Source organism: Pseudomyrmex gracilis, unplaced genomic scaffold (assembly GCF_002006095.1).
Source record: "Pseudomyrmex gracilis isolate BER0280 unplaced genomic scaffold, ASM200609v1 scaffold_13, whole genome shotgun sequence".
In the NCBI taxonomy this organism is placed as follows: domain Eukaryota; kingdom Metazoa; phylum Arthropoda; class Insecta; order Hymenoptera; family Formicidae; genus Pseudomyrmex; species Pseudomyrmex gracilis.
In genome coordinates, this window is record NW_018020597.1 from 312,350 (window position 1) to 331,105 (window position 18,756).

Here is an 18,756-nt window from a genome sequence, read left to right on the forward strand (position 1 = left end):
TATATTATATATATATATATATATATATCTATATATATACAAATAATATACTGCTTTTATATACCGTCCTATTCTTCAATAGAGAGCCATGCTTAAATTTATTTGATCGTGCGAGTGAAATTAATTTCTCTTAGATATTGCTTTGATGAGATCGCATTTCCTGTGCGTCAAAAATTGAATACGGTATCCATCATCATATTACATTATCAAGCAATATAATCGCAAGTGAAAATAGTCATTTATATAAATAATATTGTATAATAATATTGTAATTTATATGTAAAGATTTTGTGTAAGAGTTATTTTAACATATTGTTACCGACTATAAAAATAATACAATATAAATAGTAATTATATTGTATATTACTATTTAATTAAATAATATAGTTGTTATTTTTACGTAAATAATATAAATGGCAATATATTAAAATTGTTAAAAAATTTTTATATTACATCGTTTTATTGTTTTAATATATTTTTTGTTATTTTACTATGCTTAAATTGTCTGTGCAATATTCTCTCTCACAGTATCTTATTTGACAAATTGATTGTCAGTTGCGCCTATTGTTCTCGAAACAATGAAATGTAATTCGACAAATGTGCAACTCCGGTACGGACTCACACACACACTCACCGATTCACCTTTCTCTCCCTTCTCGCCTTTCAGTCCGGGATAGCCCTGTTGACAGGAAGAATCGCATAAGACAGACAATATTTACGATAAGGAAGAGTCGTTTAGAAAAGCCACATGGTGTTTAGGGTCGTAACGTACCGGTGGGCCGGGCAGACCTGGAGGTCCCATAAGACCGGGGGGACCGATGTCACCGTACTCGCCTTTCTCACCTTTGGGTCCGGCAATTCCCTGAAGAGACAGACACATGCGTGAAACTTCTCTCCCAACTCTGTGAAAACTATATGAATGTCACGTAGCACAATGCACTTTAATTAAATTCAACACATTAATTATATTACGTTTAGTTCTCGCATATCGAGAAATGTGTCGAATAAAACGCGAGTGTAAAACTCTCTCGTAACACATTATCGAAAACACACGTGTGTGTTGTATAAAATTCTTTTCTTTGCATTTTCATTCTCAAATTGATTCACAATATTTACAACGTAAAACACTCCGGTGACATTATTGCAAAAGGCGACCGGGAGATATTAAATTCTCGCCGCCTTTTGTATAAAACACACGTGGTGCACACAGCGCGGTATTTCCCCAATATTACATCGGAAGCAAGAAGGGATTTTGGAATAGGGGAACATTTCTCATTTGCGTTCTACTTACCGGTAATCCGGGAGGTCCTTGGATACCGGCGATGCCTTCGGTTCCGTTGAAACCCGGCAAGCCCGGCGGTCCCATATCTCCCTTGGGCCCTGAAAGCGAATTTGCGGACCGTGAGAGCCCGTCGCTTTGGTTCGACGCGCGTTCTTCCGTTCGCCAAGAAGTTAGATTAATTCGCGCGTTCGAGCGCGCGCGCGCGCGCGCGATTGATGACGCGCCCCGCAATTCTGTTAAACGCGCGCGTGGCACAAGGATAACTCCCTTCTGCCCACTTCGCCTTCCCTTTATCTATCCTACGTCGGTCGTTTCTTTGCTCCCCGACTTCTCATTTCGCCCCGGAGCGTTCCTCCGTGCCGGGAATACTTCCGGCGTGTTTATCCCGCCTTCGCGAAAAAGAACGACTCACCCGAGAGACCAGCAGATACTCGATGTTTATTGTCCATCTAAGTATATCGAGAATTATCTTTAAATATCTCATAGCGCGCGGGCGTTTCTTAAACTGCCTCTAAAAACCGAATAAACAGCTACTTTTTTTTAAAACAAATATTCTTGTCACGGTGATAAGAATATAATGCGAACATATATATATAATAGTATCTTTTATAAGAAGCTATTCTTGTGCGCTCGAAATATCTATCGCGCAATGAGAAATATATTTATTACTTTCTTTTTTTCTTAATTAATATTTCGCAGAAAAATACGTGTTTATCGAAAAACTCACGCGTAGATAATATTTTAAAGTATCTGTTTCTTACATTAAACAGCATTGATAATACGACGACATGGCAACAATAAGTATCGATTGTCCGACGGTCCCTTTCAGGAGAGAAACGGAAACGTTTAATTAAATTTTCAATTGATTATATACGAAGCGGAGTAATATTAAACTTCCGTATCGGGCGCGCTAGACGCGTTATTACCTTTCGATTAAAAATTTTTCCTCGGAAAGACGAAGTTGGCGGAAGTGTTACGCTACACCATTCCCTACATTCGAAAAAGAAATTGAAAGACTGGCACGATTTCTTATCCCCTAAGGGCAAGACCCGTTTTCAAGTTTTGCGAGAGAAAACTTCCCGAATCGTTTTGCCATTACATATTCGCGAAAATTAAGCAGGTCAAAGGAACTCGAACTGTGATCTCGCCCGCATCGCTCGGTTTCTGAATTTTCGCACAATCCGATAAGGGAATTGGAGCATTTCACACTTGAAATTATTTATAAAACTACTATTTATATAAAATCTTATTCTCTTTCAAACGCATACAAAAAAGTACGTTCAAAAATATGTTCGGAAAACGTGTTGCTGAGGTAAATCGCACGATACTCTTTTCTTAACTCTTCGAGAAACTGATGCAATTGAACAAAAATAAAGCAATTAAAAAATAATAATAATAAAGAAAAGAAAAAATAAATTTTAAACAACATTAACCACTCGATGTTATTTTGTGAAAAAAAATGTAGTTATTTTTATTATTGTCGCCCTGTGAAAAAAAAAATCAAATAAATCCCGGTTATTTTCCGATTTTTTTCGCATGAGTGCGGATAGACATGATTGAAGGTACGAAGAACGATGAGACGTGCGCCGGATAGAAGATCCACGTCTCGGTCACGGATTAGATAGGGTGGACGCGATCGTTTCTTTTCGGCGCTTATCCTCCACTTTTCCTGCCGAATTCCCGCGATAGGGGTGGCTTTTCGTAATAATCTACCTGGTGAACCCGAGTCTCCCTTGGCGCCTTTTTCGCCCCGGTAACCCCGTTCGCCGGGCTCACCCTTCAGACCCGGCAGGCCGGGAGCACCCCTCGCCAACGACACACTGCTCTCACCCTTGAAACCCTACAATGACACTGCAAGGTCAGATCCAACCAGGTCCTCCATGTACGCTGTCAATTTTATTTCTTTGCTTCTGATGATGAAGCGTTAATGTGTTTCTTTTTTTTTTCAGAGAGGAGGGAGAGGAGGAAGGGAGGATGTGTTTCGAGATCTACGTCGATGATATCGATCGATCTTGACGCCTCGCATTCGTCATCTGCGCGATAACTTGATAAATTTTAATGCGCAAGTAAATGTAAATTAGAATTTCTTCGACGTGTTTACAGGCGTCAAGATCGTTCAGCTAAAAAATTTGTTTTCTATACAATTAAAAATACACTTTTGTAATCTACAACAAAATGTTTGCTTTGTGACGTAGACAACGACTACTAATACTCATGCGACTAAGGGAGGCTAGTTAGAGGGCTCAAATTTAGTAGAAAATTGTGGACTACTAGTATCTCTCTTTCTCTCTTACGCTCTTACGATAGAGTTACTCGTGATTTACGAGTCTCTATTCTCATAACTACAATCTGTAGAGTCAAGTTCTCCTGGGCGCCTCTAACAGGATTTCTTTTTTGTTCGCGAAAAGACGTCTCATAAATTTTCTCCTTACCACCGATTGGCAATTTCGTATATTTTTCACGACAGCTCTCCTTTGTTTCGATTGCACCATTGAAGAACACGCAACACATAATGATTAACAAACATTTTGAAGCGTTTGTTAAGTGGCACTCAAGACAATTAATTTACATTAATTTGTTTCGCGCATTGATTAACAAATCAAATCAAATAAATACATTTTAACGCACAATTTAAATAAAAAAATTTAGTTCTTTGTCGAAATAACAAATTTATAATTCGGTTTCCGTTAATAAGTCAACGGAAAACGCGAGATAAAACAGCGAAAGAGAGAAAAAGAGAAGGCGAACACACAGGAGATGGAGAAAGAGAGAGAAAGAGAGAGAGAGAGAGAGAGAGAGAGAGACACAGAAAAAATGATGATTAAATAGTACATTAAAATAAAAATAGACAAAAATTAATATCGCGAGCGATCGAGCGTGAGAGAGACGCCATGGTCGCGACAGAGTAAGCTACACATACTTTGACAAGTCTTTGATACTTACGCGATAGGCTGCAGGCGCTTGCGATCGCCGGTCGATAGGGTTGCGAGAGCCTCAACACAACAACAAGCCGGGAGTAGTAGTGGTTATTAGTGATTAGTGAATCGGAACCAACACACACGGGGGAGAAGTAGTGGGGTGTGGTGTTACTCGCTACATAAACACAAATTAGTTACACAAGCTACGGTACACTACACGCCGAGGATCACTACTGACTAACCGTAACTACACAACAACACACTCGCACGCGGCTTACAGATACACGACTGTCAAAAGCGATCGATATCGCCCCTGATGTTATCCCAAAAGGGAGAGTGGTAAATTTGCTGAATCTACAGGGCAGCTCAGACCAATCACCGAAAATATTTTTCCGATATATATACTCTCCAGCAAATCTGGAAAGAAATTTGTTTTTATTTGACAAACATATCTCTAGGAAGATACAATAAATTCTCAACGATTCTTGTCAAAACTCTATCGGTTCTTTTTTTCAGTTTTGTGTGCGTGAATGTTGATTTAAATTTACTGCAAAGATTTTATCTTTGAGGGAGAGGGAGACAATCTAGAAATCGAAATTGTTAAATAATCAATTTTGGGTTTATTTGGGATTGGTTCGGCGCACCCTGTATACACGTTAGTTTGTACGCACACTTGGCCGCGACTTTGCAATCGGGACGCACGCGGCGCATCCGGGGAACAAATATAGGAACGGGTCCGCGTCTCGTTAGCGAGGCAAATCGAACGGACGGGCGAAGTTGCCAGAGCGAACTTGCTTCGTGGTCGAGTGGCGAATTTTACGGTTCGGTGCATCGCGGGGATATAAGCATCGCGAGCGGGCAATGCGAGTTTATCGTTCGCGGTTCGACCGACGAAACCGCGCCAAAGTTGTTCCCGAAGACTAATTCTCGGGGCTCGTAACGCCGCGCGCACACGGCGCCGCGCATTACAAGATTACATACATTTCGCGTTTAATCCCGTTCTCTGCAAACACTTTCTGTTGGTGTTTGCGAAATTATTCCCCGGGAGGGAAGCGGAAACTGCGAAAGTCATCAACTGCAGTGGCATTTATCTCCGCTAAACTTTTCCCGGAGTATAAAACGAGGGGGGTTTTTTCTACGCAGTAAAATATGTGAGAAATTAAAATTTGATATATATATATTCAACTTTAAATTGCAATTTTATTTTATTCAATTTACTGTCTTTTGCGCGTTCGAACGTGTACTTTTTTTTTTTTTTTTTTATACTCGAAGGTGTAAAATTCGCAAGTACAAACGTTTCCTCCTCTTGTTCGTTCATTAGAGAGCGACCAAACCTCATTAACAAAACTCTATTACAAACGTGATTTCATATACATATACCTATTAACCATCTCGCAATAAAAATTCGCGCGGCCGAATGTACATTCGCCGAATATAAAATATTCAAGAAATTGCGGGAAGAGCTTAATTAAGTTCTAAATGGGAATAGAGTGCTTCGCCCTCGACACATGTATATATGCGAAATGAACAGACTTTGCACGTCACAGCAAGAAATGTATATTTGCTCATTAAATATTCATTAAACACAGGCTCTCGCAGATTAATACATGTATCATGTATATTTATAATGAGGCTTCAGAGAAAACGACGTCCCTTCATAAGAACGACACTTGGCCGCGTGAAATATGACTTATAAAAAAAAGAGAGAGACTCTCTTCTTCGAGTAGATTTTTGTTCGCGAAAATACTGAATTCATTCGCTTCAACGACGGCTTTCTCGCAAACCGAAGCGATCAATATATCGATTAAATCCACGAATTCAAACTCACAAGAAGTTTACACGTTAAATACCACCGGTGATTACATATCGGTGATGACTAACGCAATTACGTGTTTCGTTTCATCAGAAAGTTAACGTGTGCGCACGTGCCAAACGGGTAATCAATTATCGTATCCAAGTGTCGAAACGCGCTAAAAATTTCACACGCAGTTTTCGACGCCCTTAAGTGCACTCAATCTCCGTTTGGAACAAGTCGAGGCAGACACACACGTCCGCGAGAGTTTCGTTTTTTTTTTTTTTTATTATTTTCTCGTGTTTCCGCGCGCGAAAGGATATTTCGAGGATGCGCGCACGTGCGTCGCCGTTTGCAGCTTGGCCGTAGGTAATGTGCCGAAAGTTACGATCGCTCGGCAGATGTACGAGTATACTTACGGTGGACCCGAAAGAGTAGTACACAGTCGCACGCCAAGCTCTTAGGTAGTTACGGGTGTTAGGCGCGCGTAGGCGTGTAATTTGGCCGCTTAAGCCCGCCACCCCCTGCTTGCTTGCTTGCTTGCTTGCTTGCTTGTTTGTTTGCCAGCCAGCCAGCTTCGAGTTCACGCCAGCCTGGCTGTTCGCGAGCCTGGTGCCGGTTGGTATAAATGTGGAGACGATCGACGCCTCGACGTCCGCGCATAGACGAACAGGGATGAAGAGGGTAGAGTAAAAAAAAAAAAAAAAACAAAAAATAGTTTCACAAGGGCGGGGGTGAGAAGTGAGAAACACACCGAGGGGGGAAGCCTCGGATATATCACACAATATCCGTTATGTATTTTATATATACGTGTTATTTGCTGCCACCAACGTTTCTTTTGGTTTTTTTCCATCTACTTTCTCTTTTTACGCGTTCCTGTTTGCTCTACTTTAAATTAAATTTTTTTTTCTTTCTCTTCTCTTTCTTTGCATTTTTTCTTCTTTCACATCGCGGGGACACACGGGAGTCCCGACGAGTCGCTCGAGATACGTAAAAATGCAATTCCGAGGACAGATACGAGCGCGCGAGGAAAGTTTCCGATAAAAAGCGCGGAAAACTATTATACTATACGCGCGGAAAAAAATGTGTGTACTAAGCGCGCGTGCTGTTTCTCCCTCGCGAATCAAATGCAGCTACGAGAGCGACGGCAATTGCGACGTAACAACGAACCGCCGTTGTCGGCCGTAAGTAACATTATTGTGCGAAAATTATTCCAAATCTATCTTTATTTTTGAAACAAATTTCGTCTGTCAGATGTTTATCCGATGTTTGTAGAAATAAAATAACAAATCACGGTTTTGAGATATTTTTTTTTAATGTTTCTTTGAAAACTTCCGTAAATAATTGAAGAAAAATTAATTAGTTTTGGCGCGGCGATATAAAACTCACGCGCACATTAAAATTGAAACAAATCTCTCGTTCTTTTTATGCGTGATTTTCCAACTAACGGATAAAATGTTTTCCGTTACGTACCTCGTCCCTTTCTCGCTTAATATCGCGTGTACTATTGCGTTTATACACTCTATCGCGTTATGCTAATGCAAGAAGACGGGAGCGCAAATACTTTCGACAAGCGAGATTACACGTCGCCCTACGGCGGGGAACTTTCCTCGGCCCGTAGCCGTCCAAGTGACGATGCTCTTGTTCAGTTGCCGTTTATTCGACGATGCAGGTGTGACGGCGTGATGTATAACGTGCTCATGCTCGCGTGACTGCGTGAGGAGTGCCGTGCGCGCGTGCTGCTGCCTCTCGCGCGGCTAAAAAGCGTTTTTCACCCCGGCGCGCGACCAAGTCGCGCTCGTTTTTTCCGGGAGGGAGGGGAAGGGAAGAGATCTCGGGGATTACAAAATCTAATATTCCGTGGGAAAGCGCGCGAGGCGTTGCACGAAAGTAGGGCGAAAGAAACCAAGAAGGAAGGCGGCACAGAAGGGACAAAAAAAAAAAAAAAAAAAAAAGACGTCGGACATTTTCACGCTGAAGGGAGAATTATAGCGTTATTCTCCGGGACCGCGGAAAGTTATTTAATCGATAAAAATGTGGAAGATTGATGATTGGAACACCGTGAGAGGATTTTTCGATCGTGTGAAATAACGCGTCATATAACTTCATGCGATAATTTTTTTTTTGTTTTGTTTTTATCACGATATATCGGAAATGTCAACGCTCTCTTTATCGGCGCTTCTCTTTTTACAGCGATTCCGCCAATTCCGAAACGTATATTATATTTACACATTTTTGCGAGTCGCGACAAGCGAAAGAGCCTTTCTCGCGCAAATTTACAAATTAAGCGACGATTGTTTCGCAAATGGCACGACAACATTGTTTTTTTCCCGCAATTTATTTATTTATTTATTTTTTTCTGGCCGAAATTATAAACGAAACTTGAGGTTTATATTCGCGAAGATGATTAACGACGACGATTAGCCGACGATAATTCTCACGTTATTAGCGCGAAAATAAAAGATTGATTAATTCTTAATTACTTCTTCAAACTAGGATTGATTAATATTCTCAAAATTAAATATATACATGGTCGAGCAAAGAGATAGAGGAAGGGAGAGAAAGACGGAGACGCGATAAAATCGAAATGTAAACGTTGAGAGAGCGAGAGATCCGCTCTTTCAATTAAAACGCGAAATTAGAAACGATATAATCGGGAATATCAAATCAGGCAAATCGGGGGGGAAGTAACCGCGGTTGCGCGCGTTGTAAGGTCTCACTGGAGACTCCAAACTCTGGTCTGGTATGTATGGTAGATATAGATACCAGGCAAGACACGTTGTGACACGCTGTTGTAAAAACAGACTGTATATATACCCACACGGAAGAAGGCTACAATTTATTACGTCATGCTGTGAGCGTCTATATATACACGAGAGATTCAGATAGATGACATTCAAGTTAAGGGGCATGCGATTATCCGACGTTCGTGAAACGTTATAAGTGCTGCGGCTATACTACGTTTTTTCCCTAGCATGCAAGAGAACGTGCACCGACGTGCGGGGATGCATACGATACGACGGGATGTCGATCTAGAGAGGGAGGGATATACGGGATCGTCAGGAGGAATATACGGGACACATCGAGGAAGAGATTGAATGGACCAATCTCCTTTTTTTCTTCTTTTTTTTTTTAATTTCTTTCTGTTTCCTGCACGTTCGGATTCAATCAACGGATAACAGGATTGATCGAATGGACGAACAGACGGACGAATGGACGGGGCGATGACAGTTGTAGGGAGAGAGAGAGAGAGAGAGGAACGGATCGTCGTACGGAGTTGTTTTTGGTCGACGATTGGCGGCGGTCGGAGGACCTCGCTGAAGCTTACCCTCTTCCCTGGCTTTCCCCGAGCACCCTTCTCGCCTGGCAGGCCGGGCGGTCCCGTCGGGCCCAGTTCTCCTTTCTCGCCCTGGGGCCCTGCGTGCCATGCATATAAGATGAAACATGGCGCCCGCACACCACGCTTGACTCGCTCGTGCGTTTCGCTCGCAACACGCGCGCGGCGTGTCGCGCGAATCCGCACGCGAACGAGCCACACGCGGGATCTCCGGAATCCCGGCGGTGTTCTCGGAAGATCCTCTCAAGTATCCGAACGTCAGAGGTGGCGTTTTTTTTTTTCGACGGATCGCGTGATTGACGTTTACGGAAGTTTATTTCGGATCGTGTCGATGACATCGAGAGAATGCAAGCGAATTCGGAACGTTGTAAAAAAAAAAAAAAAACATCCTCGAGCAACGCGGTCAAACTTTTGAAAACGCGTTAAACGTAGTGGTGCTGATCGAGATTGAACGGCCGAAAGAATTAGAATGATGGTCTGTCAAGCGTCGTCGCGGATTAAAAGTTCATTTTCATCGACGCGCGCTTCCAATCATATCGCTGACACATTTTCTACCAATAAAAATTCTGATTTATCGTGTCTACGATCCACACTGACAGACGCAACTGACACCTAGAAAGAAGATGATATATGTTCGAACGAGAACGATCAATGTTGCTCTGTCACACACGGCAAGGAAACAACCGCGTTGTATATCTGCCTAACATTTCCTTCCTTCCTCTTCCTGTACCAGTAATGAAATAAAATTACATTTGCTCGCAATTAATTTCCACATACATTTACACTATCTGACAAATATAATGTGACATTTATTCACGTTCGTCACACGACGTGTTTTAAATTTAGAGAAATTTAATAAAAAAAAAAAAAAAATATATAACGCGGTGCTTGTAAAATTAACGCAATTTTTTAAATAAAAAACAAAACAAAATTTCTCCACATTTTGCGTGCAGTTTTGCTATTGAGGTGATTTTTACGAACTTAGCAAAAAAAAAAAAAGAAAAAAAATTTCGCAAAGCGAAAGATTCACGTGTGCGAATAACGCGCGAGAGAGTGAGAGGCAATTGCGGTGTATGCGCGCACGTTGTAATTCCTAAAATGCGACGTCGTTGTTGTCGTCGTCGCGTAGTATCGACAGCGGCGCGTCTACACCAGTAGCAATTCCGTGCCGTGAAATTGCGGGACGAATTTGTATGTGGGTAAATTAATTCTGCCGGCTGCGCATGTATAATGCCCGGAAACGGCATTACCTCGTCCTTAGTTGCTCTCGCTGTCGTCGCGCACAACGGTATGAAGACGGATTAGCGTATACGTAATTTCGTTCTGTCGGATGCGGTACCACTCTCGCAGTATTACTCACGATGACGTTGTCTTTGACACGAGATATCGACGGCGTTCTGTTATCATCAATGCCAAATTATTTTCCCGCACGAGAGAAAAAGAAACGGATCGACGCGGTAAAGCCTCCCGAATTCAAATCCGTTCCCGCGCAAAAAGAGAAGCTAAACGGATGTTTTTTCAACTCAAATCCCTTCTCAAAAAAATCCTTGTTGATTTGTATCTTCTTTTTTTTTTTTTTTATCGTTTTTATATGTTTGTCTTTGATTAAGAAATAAAAGTTTATCCTCAAGAAGTTACTTAATCACTTCCCGTCGTGTAATTTCGTGTTCTTGTATAATTTTCAATGAACTATAAATTTTTTAACAATCTGTCTCGAGAGCACAGTCGAAGTTCCGTAATGAGCGTGTGCAACTTTGTTTCGCGTGCTCTCTCTCGCCGTTATATATCTCACTACTACACCTAACTTTTACTCGATCATAATCACGGAGTTCGTCTGGGCGGATCAATCATGGCTGCGCGCGGCAGTAACTAATATTCGCGACGCTTTTGCCAATATCCGACATCACGGTCAAACACGGCGCGCTGTAAACGGTCGTTTACGAGTAGTCGGGATCGGATTCAGAATACGTTCGCGATCGTAAATCATTTTCTCGCCACGTTGCGAGGTGGGCAGGCGTACGAACGTTGACGAACGACCGAGTCGTGAGATATTGGCGGCGCGGAGGGTCGGAAGAGAGTTTTTTTTTCAATAGCAGCCGGTCCCTCCCTCCCTCCCCGTCTTATTCCGTGACGAGATGATGCTGCTCTCGAGCTACCGCGCACTTCCTCTCTCTCTCTCTCTCTCTCTCACGAACGCCGCGCACTTCGAGAGAACCGTGCATTTATTACCCCTTGTGCACTATTCACGACAAACGTTGCACGTGATACCTCTTGTCTTGTAACTTTAAACAGAGATGAATCTTTTATGCGCGGAGTATCTCAGAGAATTGTCGTGACAACTCCCACGGTTTACAGATTCACGGTTGCACTCGGAAAGCGATTTTTCCTCCGCGAATATTTTATGGAAATTCTACATTGGTTGCACAGTTCTCCGATGTTGGCATTAAGTTTTCTGAATTATAAAATTTGACGCTTCGCCTTTATATTTTAGGCGAAGAGAAAGATTTACTTTTCTCCGTGTGAACTTCTCGGTAAAACTTGAAATTTATTTTTATTTATCGCGCGCGACTTTCTTCCTCTAAATTTAATACATTTTAGCAACGCGTCTACGATTGTTCGTTCTCCTTTTCTTCAATTTTTGTTTATCACGAAGTTTCGAACAAAAACAAACAAGAAGGAACATTTTTCCAATTTTCTTCGTGCTTGACTTTTTTGCGCAATTTTTTCTCAACGAATTCACGCGCGCGATTTTACAAGACGTCGCTGCTGTGTGTGACTGCGGTTCTTTTTCTTTTTTTTTTTGGGCACAAGTGCCTCCACGAGGACGCTCAACTTCCGAAGGGTTAATGGCCGACCCGCGCGAGGTTGCGTATAGAAAAAAAGAAGGAGGCTCGCGAATGGTAAAGAAAGATTTGCTCACGGCCGCATACATTACTACACAAGCGAGGCATACACTCGACGTGTACGCCCACCGCACACGATCGCCTCTCGATCCTCTCTCGAGGAACTTGCACGATCATTCAAGTCGAGATTTCCTCGTCAAACATTTCCGCGTTTTCTTCGCCTGAAGTCACGTCGACGCGTCGGCTCGCGGAGATAATCGATTCACGGATGAATGCTATCCGCGTTCCGACTCGAGTAATCTCGCGTACGACCGACTTAATCCCTCTCGTGTGGATCACAAATATTAATGATTTCTCAATGGCTTTTCTCAATCGCGAAAGAATCGGAGGGTAGAAAATTATAGAGTTGGATCTGATCACATACCGAGTCGAAGTAATACGTCTAGGAGTAAATATAAAATAGAATTGTAGGAAAAAATTAAAAAAAAATATTAGACAATTAAAAAAAACATTGAAAAACGTTATTGAAGATATAATAAAAATATAAACAATATAAAATACTTCGTTAAAAATAAACTTTTAAAAACGCAAAAATTTTAACATGTCTGCAAACAGATATAATAGCTTCTCGTAATTTTTTTATGTACTAAAATATTGTATGTGAACAACACACACATAGAACACTCTCTCGAGTCAAATAAGTTAAATCAACGAAACGAGCATAATTTGCATAGAAGATTCGTAAAAAATTACTGCAATGTTGTTCTCGTGTTGTTCTCGCGAGAATTGTAATTGACGTTTAATGTTTAATCTTTATCTCATATGCAGATTATCTCGTTTGTATGCTTACCAGGAGGTCCTGGTGGACCAGGTGGGCCTTCGAATACTCCGCTGGGGAACTGCTCGCCCTTGAAGTTCGTCGTAAAGCCGCGATCGCCTCTATCACCCTTGTCACCCTGTTGAAAATAAACTTTCGATGATCTGCACATCTTTTATCGCACTTCTGCGAAAGCTTGAAAGTTTCGAAATTCTCACAAAATTCATTTTTCTTTCTCTCTCGAATAAAGTAATAAGTAATTTTTTTCCTACACAATAAAATCGTTTTTTTTTTGCGCAACACGTTGATTAAAAGAACAACCTCGTTAAATGAATAACATTTTATTTTTTATATCACGACAAGTTTATTGTTAAATGCTTCGATAATTAATATGTAGAAACAACGCTTCTGAATGCAATTAATTATAGTTAGATTAAATTAACAACGTGTGCGCTGGACGTAATTAATACTCTATTATTCTGTAATCGCTCTGTTGTACTCTATTAATAAATTATCGTTTGTGTAACCTCTTTTGAAAGATATGTATGATACGTTAAGTGCATAATATCCATGTAACGTTGCATCTTTCCGAGCGTGAGCACTCGTATACGTACACATAACACCACGCTTCACACACACACATCTACTTGTATACATACACGAGCAATCTGGTGAAAAACAAACGTGTTGGCCGGAGAAACTTTAATGCAAAACAAACCCAAGGCAAAAGTTTTGTATTGAAAAATTCATCGCTTGTGATTAAGCGAGATTGTGAGAATGCCGTTAAAATTGCAGGGAACTCTGAAAATCCCACGAGATTAGTCGGATTTGTTTCAAACCGCGCACTTGAAAGCGCCGCGGCACCGTAATCATTACATTATTCCGCGAATAATGCGGTTATAGCTGCGGTGATATATTCGTAATATTAAATCACTCCCTGCGGAATTTTGAGCGCGATATTGAGCGTTTGATATTTCGAAACGCGCAAGCCACGATAATACATGAAACCGTGCTTCATAATGCTGATCAAGGTAAATAAAGTTAAGTTCCAATTTCGCATTACGCATACCGTTCGCGCGTCTAAACGACGAACGAAATAACATGGAACAATTTATCCTTCGGCGCGACGCGATGTAACGGTTGTGAAAATAAAGTTTACTTATGGTATGTGTTGTAACAACTTGTTTGCAACAAAAAAAAAAAAATTGAAAAAAAGTTTACCTTCCACATGTCGTGTTTTTCTATTTTTTCCATCTGTAAAAAATTTTTCGTAACTGCCACCCAGGTTTAATCAATACCAATAAAGAGAACTTTATTGTTTTCTATATTTTTTTTTCCTGTTGTTTCCGTCATTGTTCTATTTTCGTTCGTGTTTCATCCACCGTTTCCAACTTCGTGATAACGGTCACACCAACAAAGAGACGAATACAATTGTCGACCGGGGAAAGCTCGATCTACATTTTGAGAAAACGGGCAACACTCGACACCACGGCGAGTTCCAAAGACACAGACCGAGTGTGTAATCGGATATATAATACGATCTCTCTCGTGCGAATCTCGTTACTCACCTTGAGACCCGAAAGTCCTGACGGGCCTGGCGGGCCGACGGGCCCGATCGGTCCGGGCGGGCCCTTTTCTCCTGGGGCGCCGACCTCGCCCGGAATTCCCTGTCTGCCCTCGTGTCCGGGAAGACCCTCAGCTCCTGGCGGACCGGGTGGTCCCGGCGGTCCGGGTTCACCCGGCTCTCCCTGTTACGTCCCAAGAGCGTTACGTCGTTACGGCTTTTCTCTCCGGCGAGAGCCCTCGACACAAGAGTGTCTCTTGGTACTCGTCGGTTTGTGCCACGGACTGACGGGGGATCGACGGGAGAAGACAAAAAGAGAGAGAGAGAGAAAGAGAGAGAGAGAGAGAGAGAGAGAGAAATAAAGAAAGAGATATAAGAAAAGAAAAGGTCAGAGAGAAGAAGAGCCGCACACATGTGGTGTATGGTCTCTCGGGTGAACGTGTGAAGGTGGCGGAACAGCAAAAAGAAGTAGATAGGAGAACGAGAGAACGAAAGACAGAGAGGCAGACAAAGTTAGAGAGCCCAAAGAAAGATCGAGAGAGAGGTATGTGGACTGGCGGACGCGGGAAAAAGGAAAACTCGCGCGAGAAAATAGTGCATGGAAGAGATCTCGGCACGCGAAAGTACGGGGTTGCTCTGCGCGGATTTATGGTTTTCGTAGCGGATAACAACAATGGATGTAATGGACTTTTTACCGTATTATCGTTATCGTATCACCGCGCGCAGCTGCTTCGACGCTGTAATAAGGCGGATGAAGAGTTTTCGGTGGCGCGAGAAAATTTTTCATTAGTTGCTTCTTCGCGTAAGAAGATGCTCGGTGTTCAAGATAACGGAATCCCGTAAAGAAATATCTCCGTGATGGTCTTCGGGATCGTATCTTTCGTCTATGGACACTTTTACGCGCTCGTTCGACGTAACGTAGAAAACTTGCGATGTGCCGGAGGCTATTAGAGGACAGAGTCCGCTGTCGGACGCGAAGGTAAAATCCCTGATAAAATAGGTTCTAAAAGGCAATTTCGAAATATTTTTAAGCGAACGAGAGAGTTTTATCTTTCTGCAGTTAGGTTAAGTTGATTCCGTTCCACTGACGTTCAAAGTAAATTAATTTAACGAAAAAGCGAACAAGATGAATAGTGACCGTATATTTAATTAGTTTTAAGTGTGTTTGTATCTTTTTTCGTAAGCAATTTAATTCCATCACATTCGTCGTTATTGAAAGAGAGGAAGAAAACAGATTTAACAGAAAATTTATTCTTGCAAAAGATCTCGACAAATATTTCTCAACGAATTTACGAAAATTGTCAATGTGTGTGCACATTCCAAAAAACCAATTTTAAATAACACATTCCTAAATTATATTATTGAAACCATTCTGAAAAAAAAAAATTAATTTTCTTTCTCTCTCTTATAATAATTATTATTTAATATTAAAATTTTAAAATACAATTCCCGTCGAATTGAATTACAAAGGAGCGAAGAATATTGCTGCCAATATGTATGTCGTATGTGAAACGCACACTGTGCACGCGGTCGGTTCAAATATTAATTAGACCCTTCATCAAACGCATTCGGGTAGATGAATGCGCGTTCGTCGAAGGTCCGCTATTGAAACAACATTTTCCGGTAGCGATGAGACAGCCTGCATAAACGAGCGAGCAATTAATTTCTGTCACGGCCGAGGGACATCAGCGGTCCGTAGCGCGGCACAACCCCGTACGTACAAACGCGCGCGGAGAACACGTGTTCGTACGTGCGCTCGCGGGGAGACAACGCGAAAGACGATAGGTGCGCGATAATATAACGCGTCGCGACATATATTCATACATGTTCGTGCACAACACGCGTGCTGCGTGCAATCGCGGGCGCATATTCCCCCTGCCCGGGGAGGGGTGGTCGAGACAAATAACGATGTATCGTCGTTCGGTGCGTACAGCAAGACACATATACACACACGCACACATACTCAAAACAGAAATATACGAGCAACGCAGTTATTAGAAAGTCTACGGCACGCGGCATGCATGTGCCAGACGTTGTACACACGTACGCAATATTTCGCGGGCGCAGGTGCCCCCGGATGAAAACTCAACCCGGAATAGCCCGTCGAGACGCGTTTCCGCGGAGATATACGCGGTCGTCGCGCACATTTTGCGTGGGGGCAACATGTTTCACGGTGAACAAAAACAAAACAAAAAAATATACAACAGTTCGGCGCGCAACCTATTTTTTAAATTTTTCTCCTGCACACACGCAGGAGCAAACAAATCAGAGCTTGATTGCACCGCGTTATAATTATGAAGCAAGACCGAATATTCATAAGCGAAACGAAAAATACAGTTTCGCGATACAAATTAATGAATTTTCGAACCAGTTTTCCAAAAATAAAAGAAAAGAGCATTTATACGATCTCTTAAAAAATATGAAAACAAAAACTTACTTTATTTTTAATTCAACACACAGCTCGAGTCAGCAATTTAATTTATCAAAACTTCATTATCAATAAACGTTGCTGAATTAAATTAGAGCAAAATTGTAAACGTTTAAAGATTTTACTTCCCGCGTGATATTTCGCAGAAAGAATGGGAAAGAGTATAAAAACGCGCGAATATAAACTTTTCGCGCTTACCCCTTACTTAGTTGTAATAAGCCTTTCTAGCGGGGTAATTAACTGCGGTTAGCGTCTCATTATCGACTCCTTGATCGTAATTCTAGCTGTAACGCGAATAGAGAAAGGAAATTTAGCTCATTATGGTTAACCCTCCCTCATGCTCGGAAGCCACGTTATCATAATTCATGACCGCTCGTTACTTGCGCTACCCTTATGCATTATCGCATAGCACTATGGCAAGTACCACCCGTGTATTTTCATGTAAATATATCGCGTTCGCAAAAGCAATTATCAATTTGTTATTATTATCATTGTACTCAAGATAAATAAAAAATTGAAAACCAAGAGAACACAAGACGCGCACGTGACTAAATATAATAAACAAAAGATTGTTTTTGCTGAATCAACATATATTGCAAAAATAAATATATTACAGATGAAATTGCACCGTTTGTGACAGTTTGTCGATAATAGAGCCGCGAACTCTTTCAAAATATTTATTTGTGCGATTTTATCTTTATGAAATAATAATTAATCAATATGCTAATTAATTTTGATGCAAGCACCAGCATTAACTATAATTCAGGTCACCGTTTCAAATCCCATGTTCCCCCCGCGCATAATCTAATACGAGTAAAATTATCGTGAGAATTATCACGTGACTACGTTGAATATTCGAATTTTGGTTGACCGGCGCCCATCGTAGAATCAGCTAGTTACTCATTCATTTCCGACAGCTACATCAATACACCATCATCATCATCATCATCATCATGCGATCATGCGATCACAGCCAAATCTACGCAGATGCAGAACCTACGCACACACAAGTTGTCCACCCGCGCATTTATCCAGCGGGCGGAAACACACGCGCGCGTAAAACACACATCTACAGAATCAAAACAAAACAAAACAAAAAAAAAAAAAAACAACGGGAATACACATAGCGCTTGTATATATACATATGCCAAAGAGAAAACAGGATAGACTATAGATAGCTCCAAGTATCATGCAACGCACGCACGCGGCCGTGTGTAGAGGCGCGTGCGATTTCGCATTGGCATGCGGGACGGGTGCGGGCGGGGTCGTACATTTTTTACTCGCGCCTTATGTGCGCCGGCATGGGTGTTGCGAAATTTTTTGTTTTTTTCTCTTCCTCGCGCGCGCACGTTCCCGTCGGGATTTTTTCGCGGCTACGCGACCACGTAATCCGCGCCACTCGTGGCGCAAAATTCCCTTTTTGCGAATCACCCTCTCTCGGCGTACGCGAATTTCGTATTCCTCGCTCATGCGTGTATTTTTTTTTTTTTTTTCATTTTTTTTTAGTATTGACACCTTGTATGCACGCTACGATGAATGTAAAACTCAAGCATCGGGTAAAGATTTATTCAAAAAACATCAATGCAATTTTGAACAGCGAAAAAATACGGTGTGGCATATAAAATTCAAGTTAAAAGTGCCTTCGGCGCAAAACGCGAACTTGTTACAAAATTCAAATAAAAAACCAAAAACAAAAAAAGAATAAAAAAAAAAAAGAAAATTTCGCTACCGTAAAAATTTCGCTTGTTCAATATTTTTCTCTATCTGAAACCGTA

The 18,756-nt window shown here is 41.6% G+C and overlaps 1 protein-coding gene across 7 annotated transcripts in view; it reads right to left on the reverse strand.

Annotated features, from left to right (window-relative positions):
• The window catches only part of LOC109863808 (collagen alpha chain CG42342), a 138,302-nt gene that overhangs the window by 16,762 nt on the left and 102,784 nt on the right, over positions 1-18,756 (reverse strand). For 6 of the 7 annotated variants that reach the window (XM_020444379.1, XM_020444381.1, XM_020444378.1 and 3 more), the window contains 7 exons: positions 14,558-14,737; positions 13,023-13,128; positions 9,321-9,409; positions 2,996-3,122; positions 1,292-1,380; positions 773-862; positions 635-679 (listed from right to left, as the gene is read on the reverse strand). In XM_020444379.1, the coding sequence (XP_020299968.1) occupies positions 635-679; positions 773-862; positions 1,292-1,380; positions 2,996-3,122; positions 9,321-9,409; positions 13,023-13,128; positions 14,558-14,737 (726 nt within the window). The remainder of the gene's footprint in view (positions 1-634; positions 680-772; positions 863-1,291; positions 1,381-2,995; positions 3,123-9,320; positions 9,410-13,022; positions 13,129-14,557; positions 14,738-18,756) is intronic. The other variant, XM_020444382.1, reaches the window with a different exon arrangement.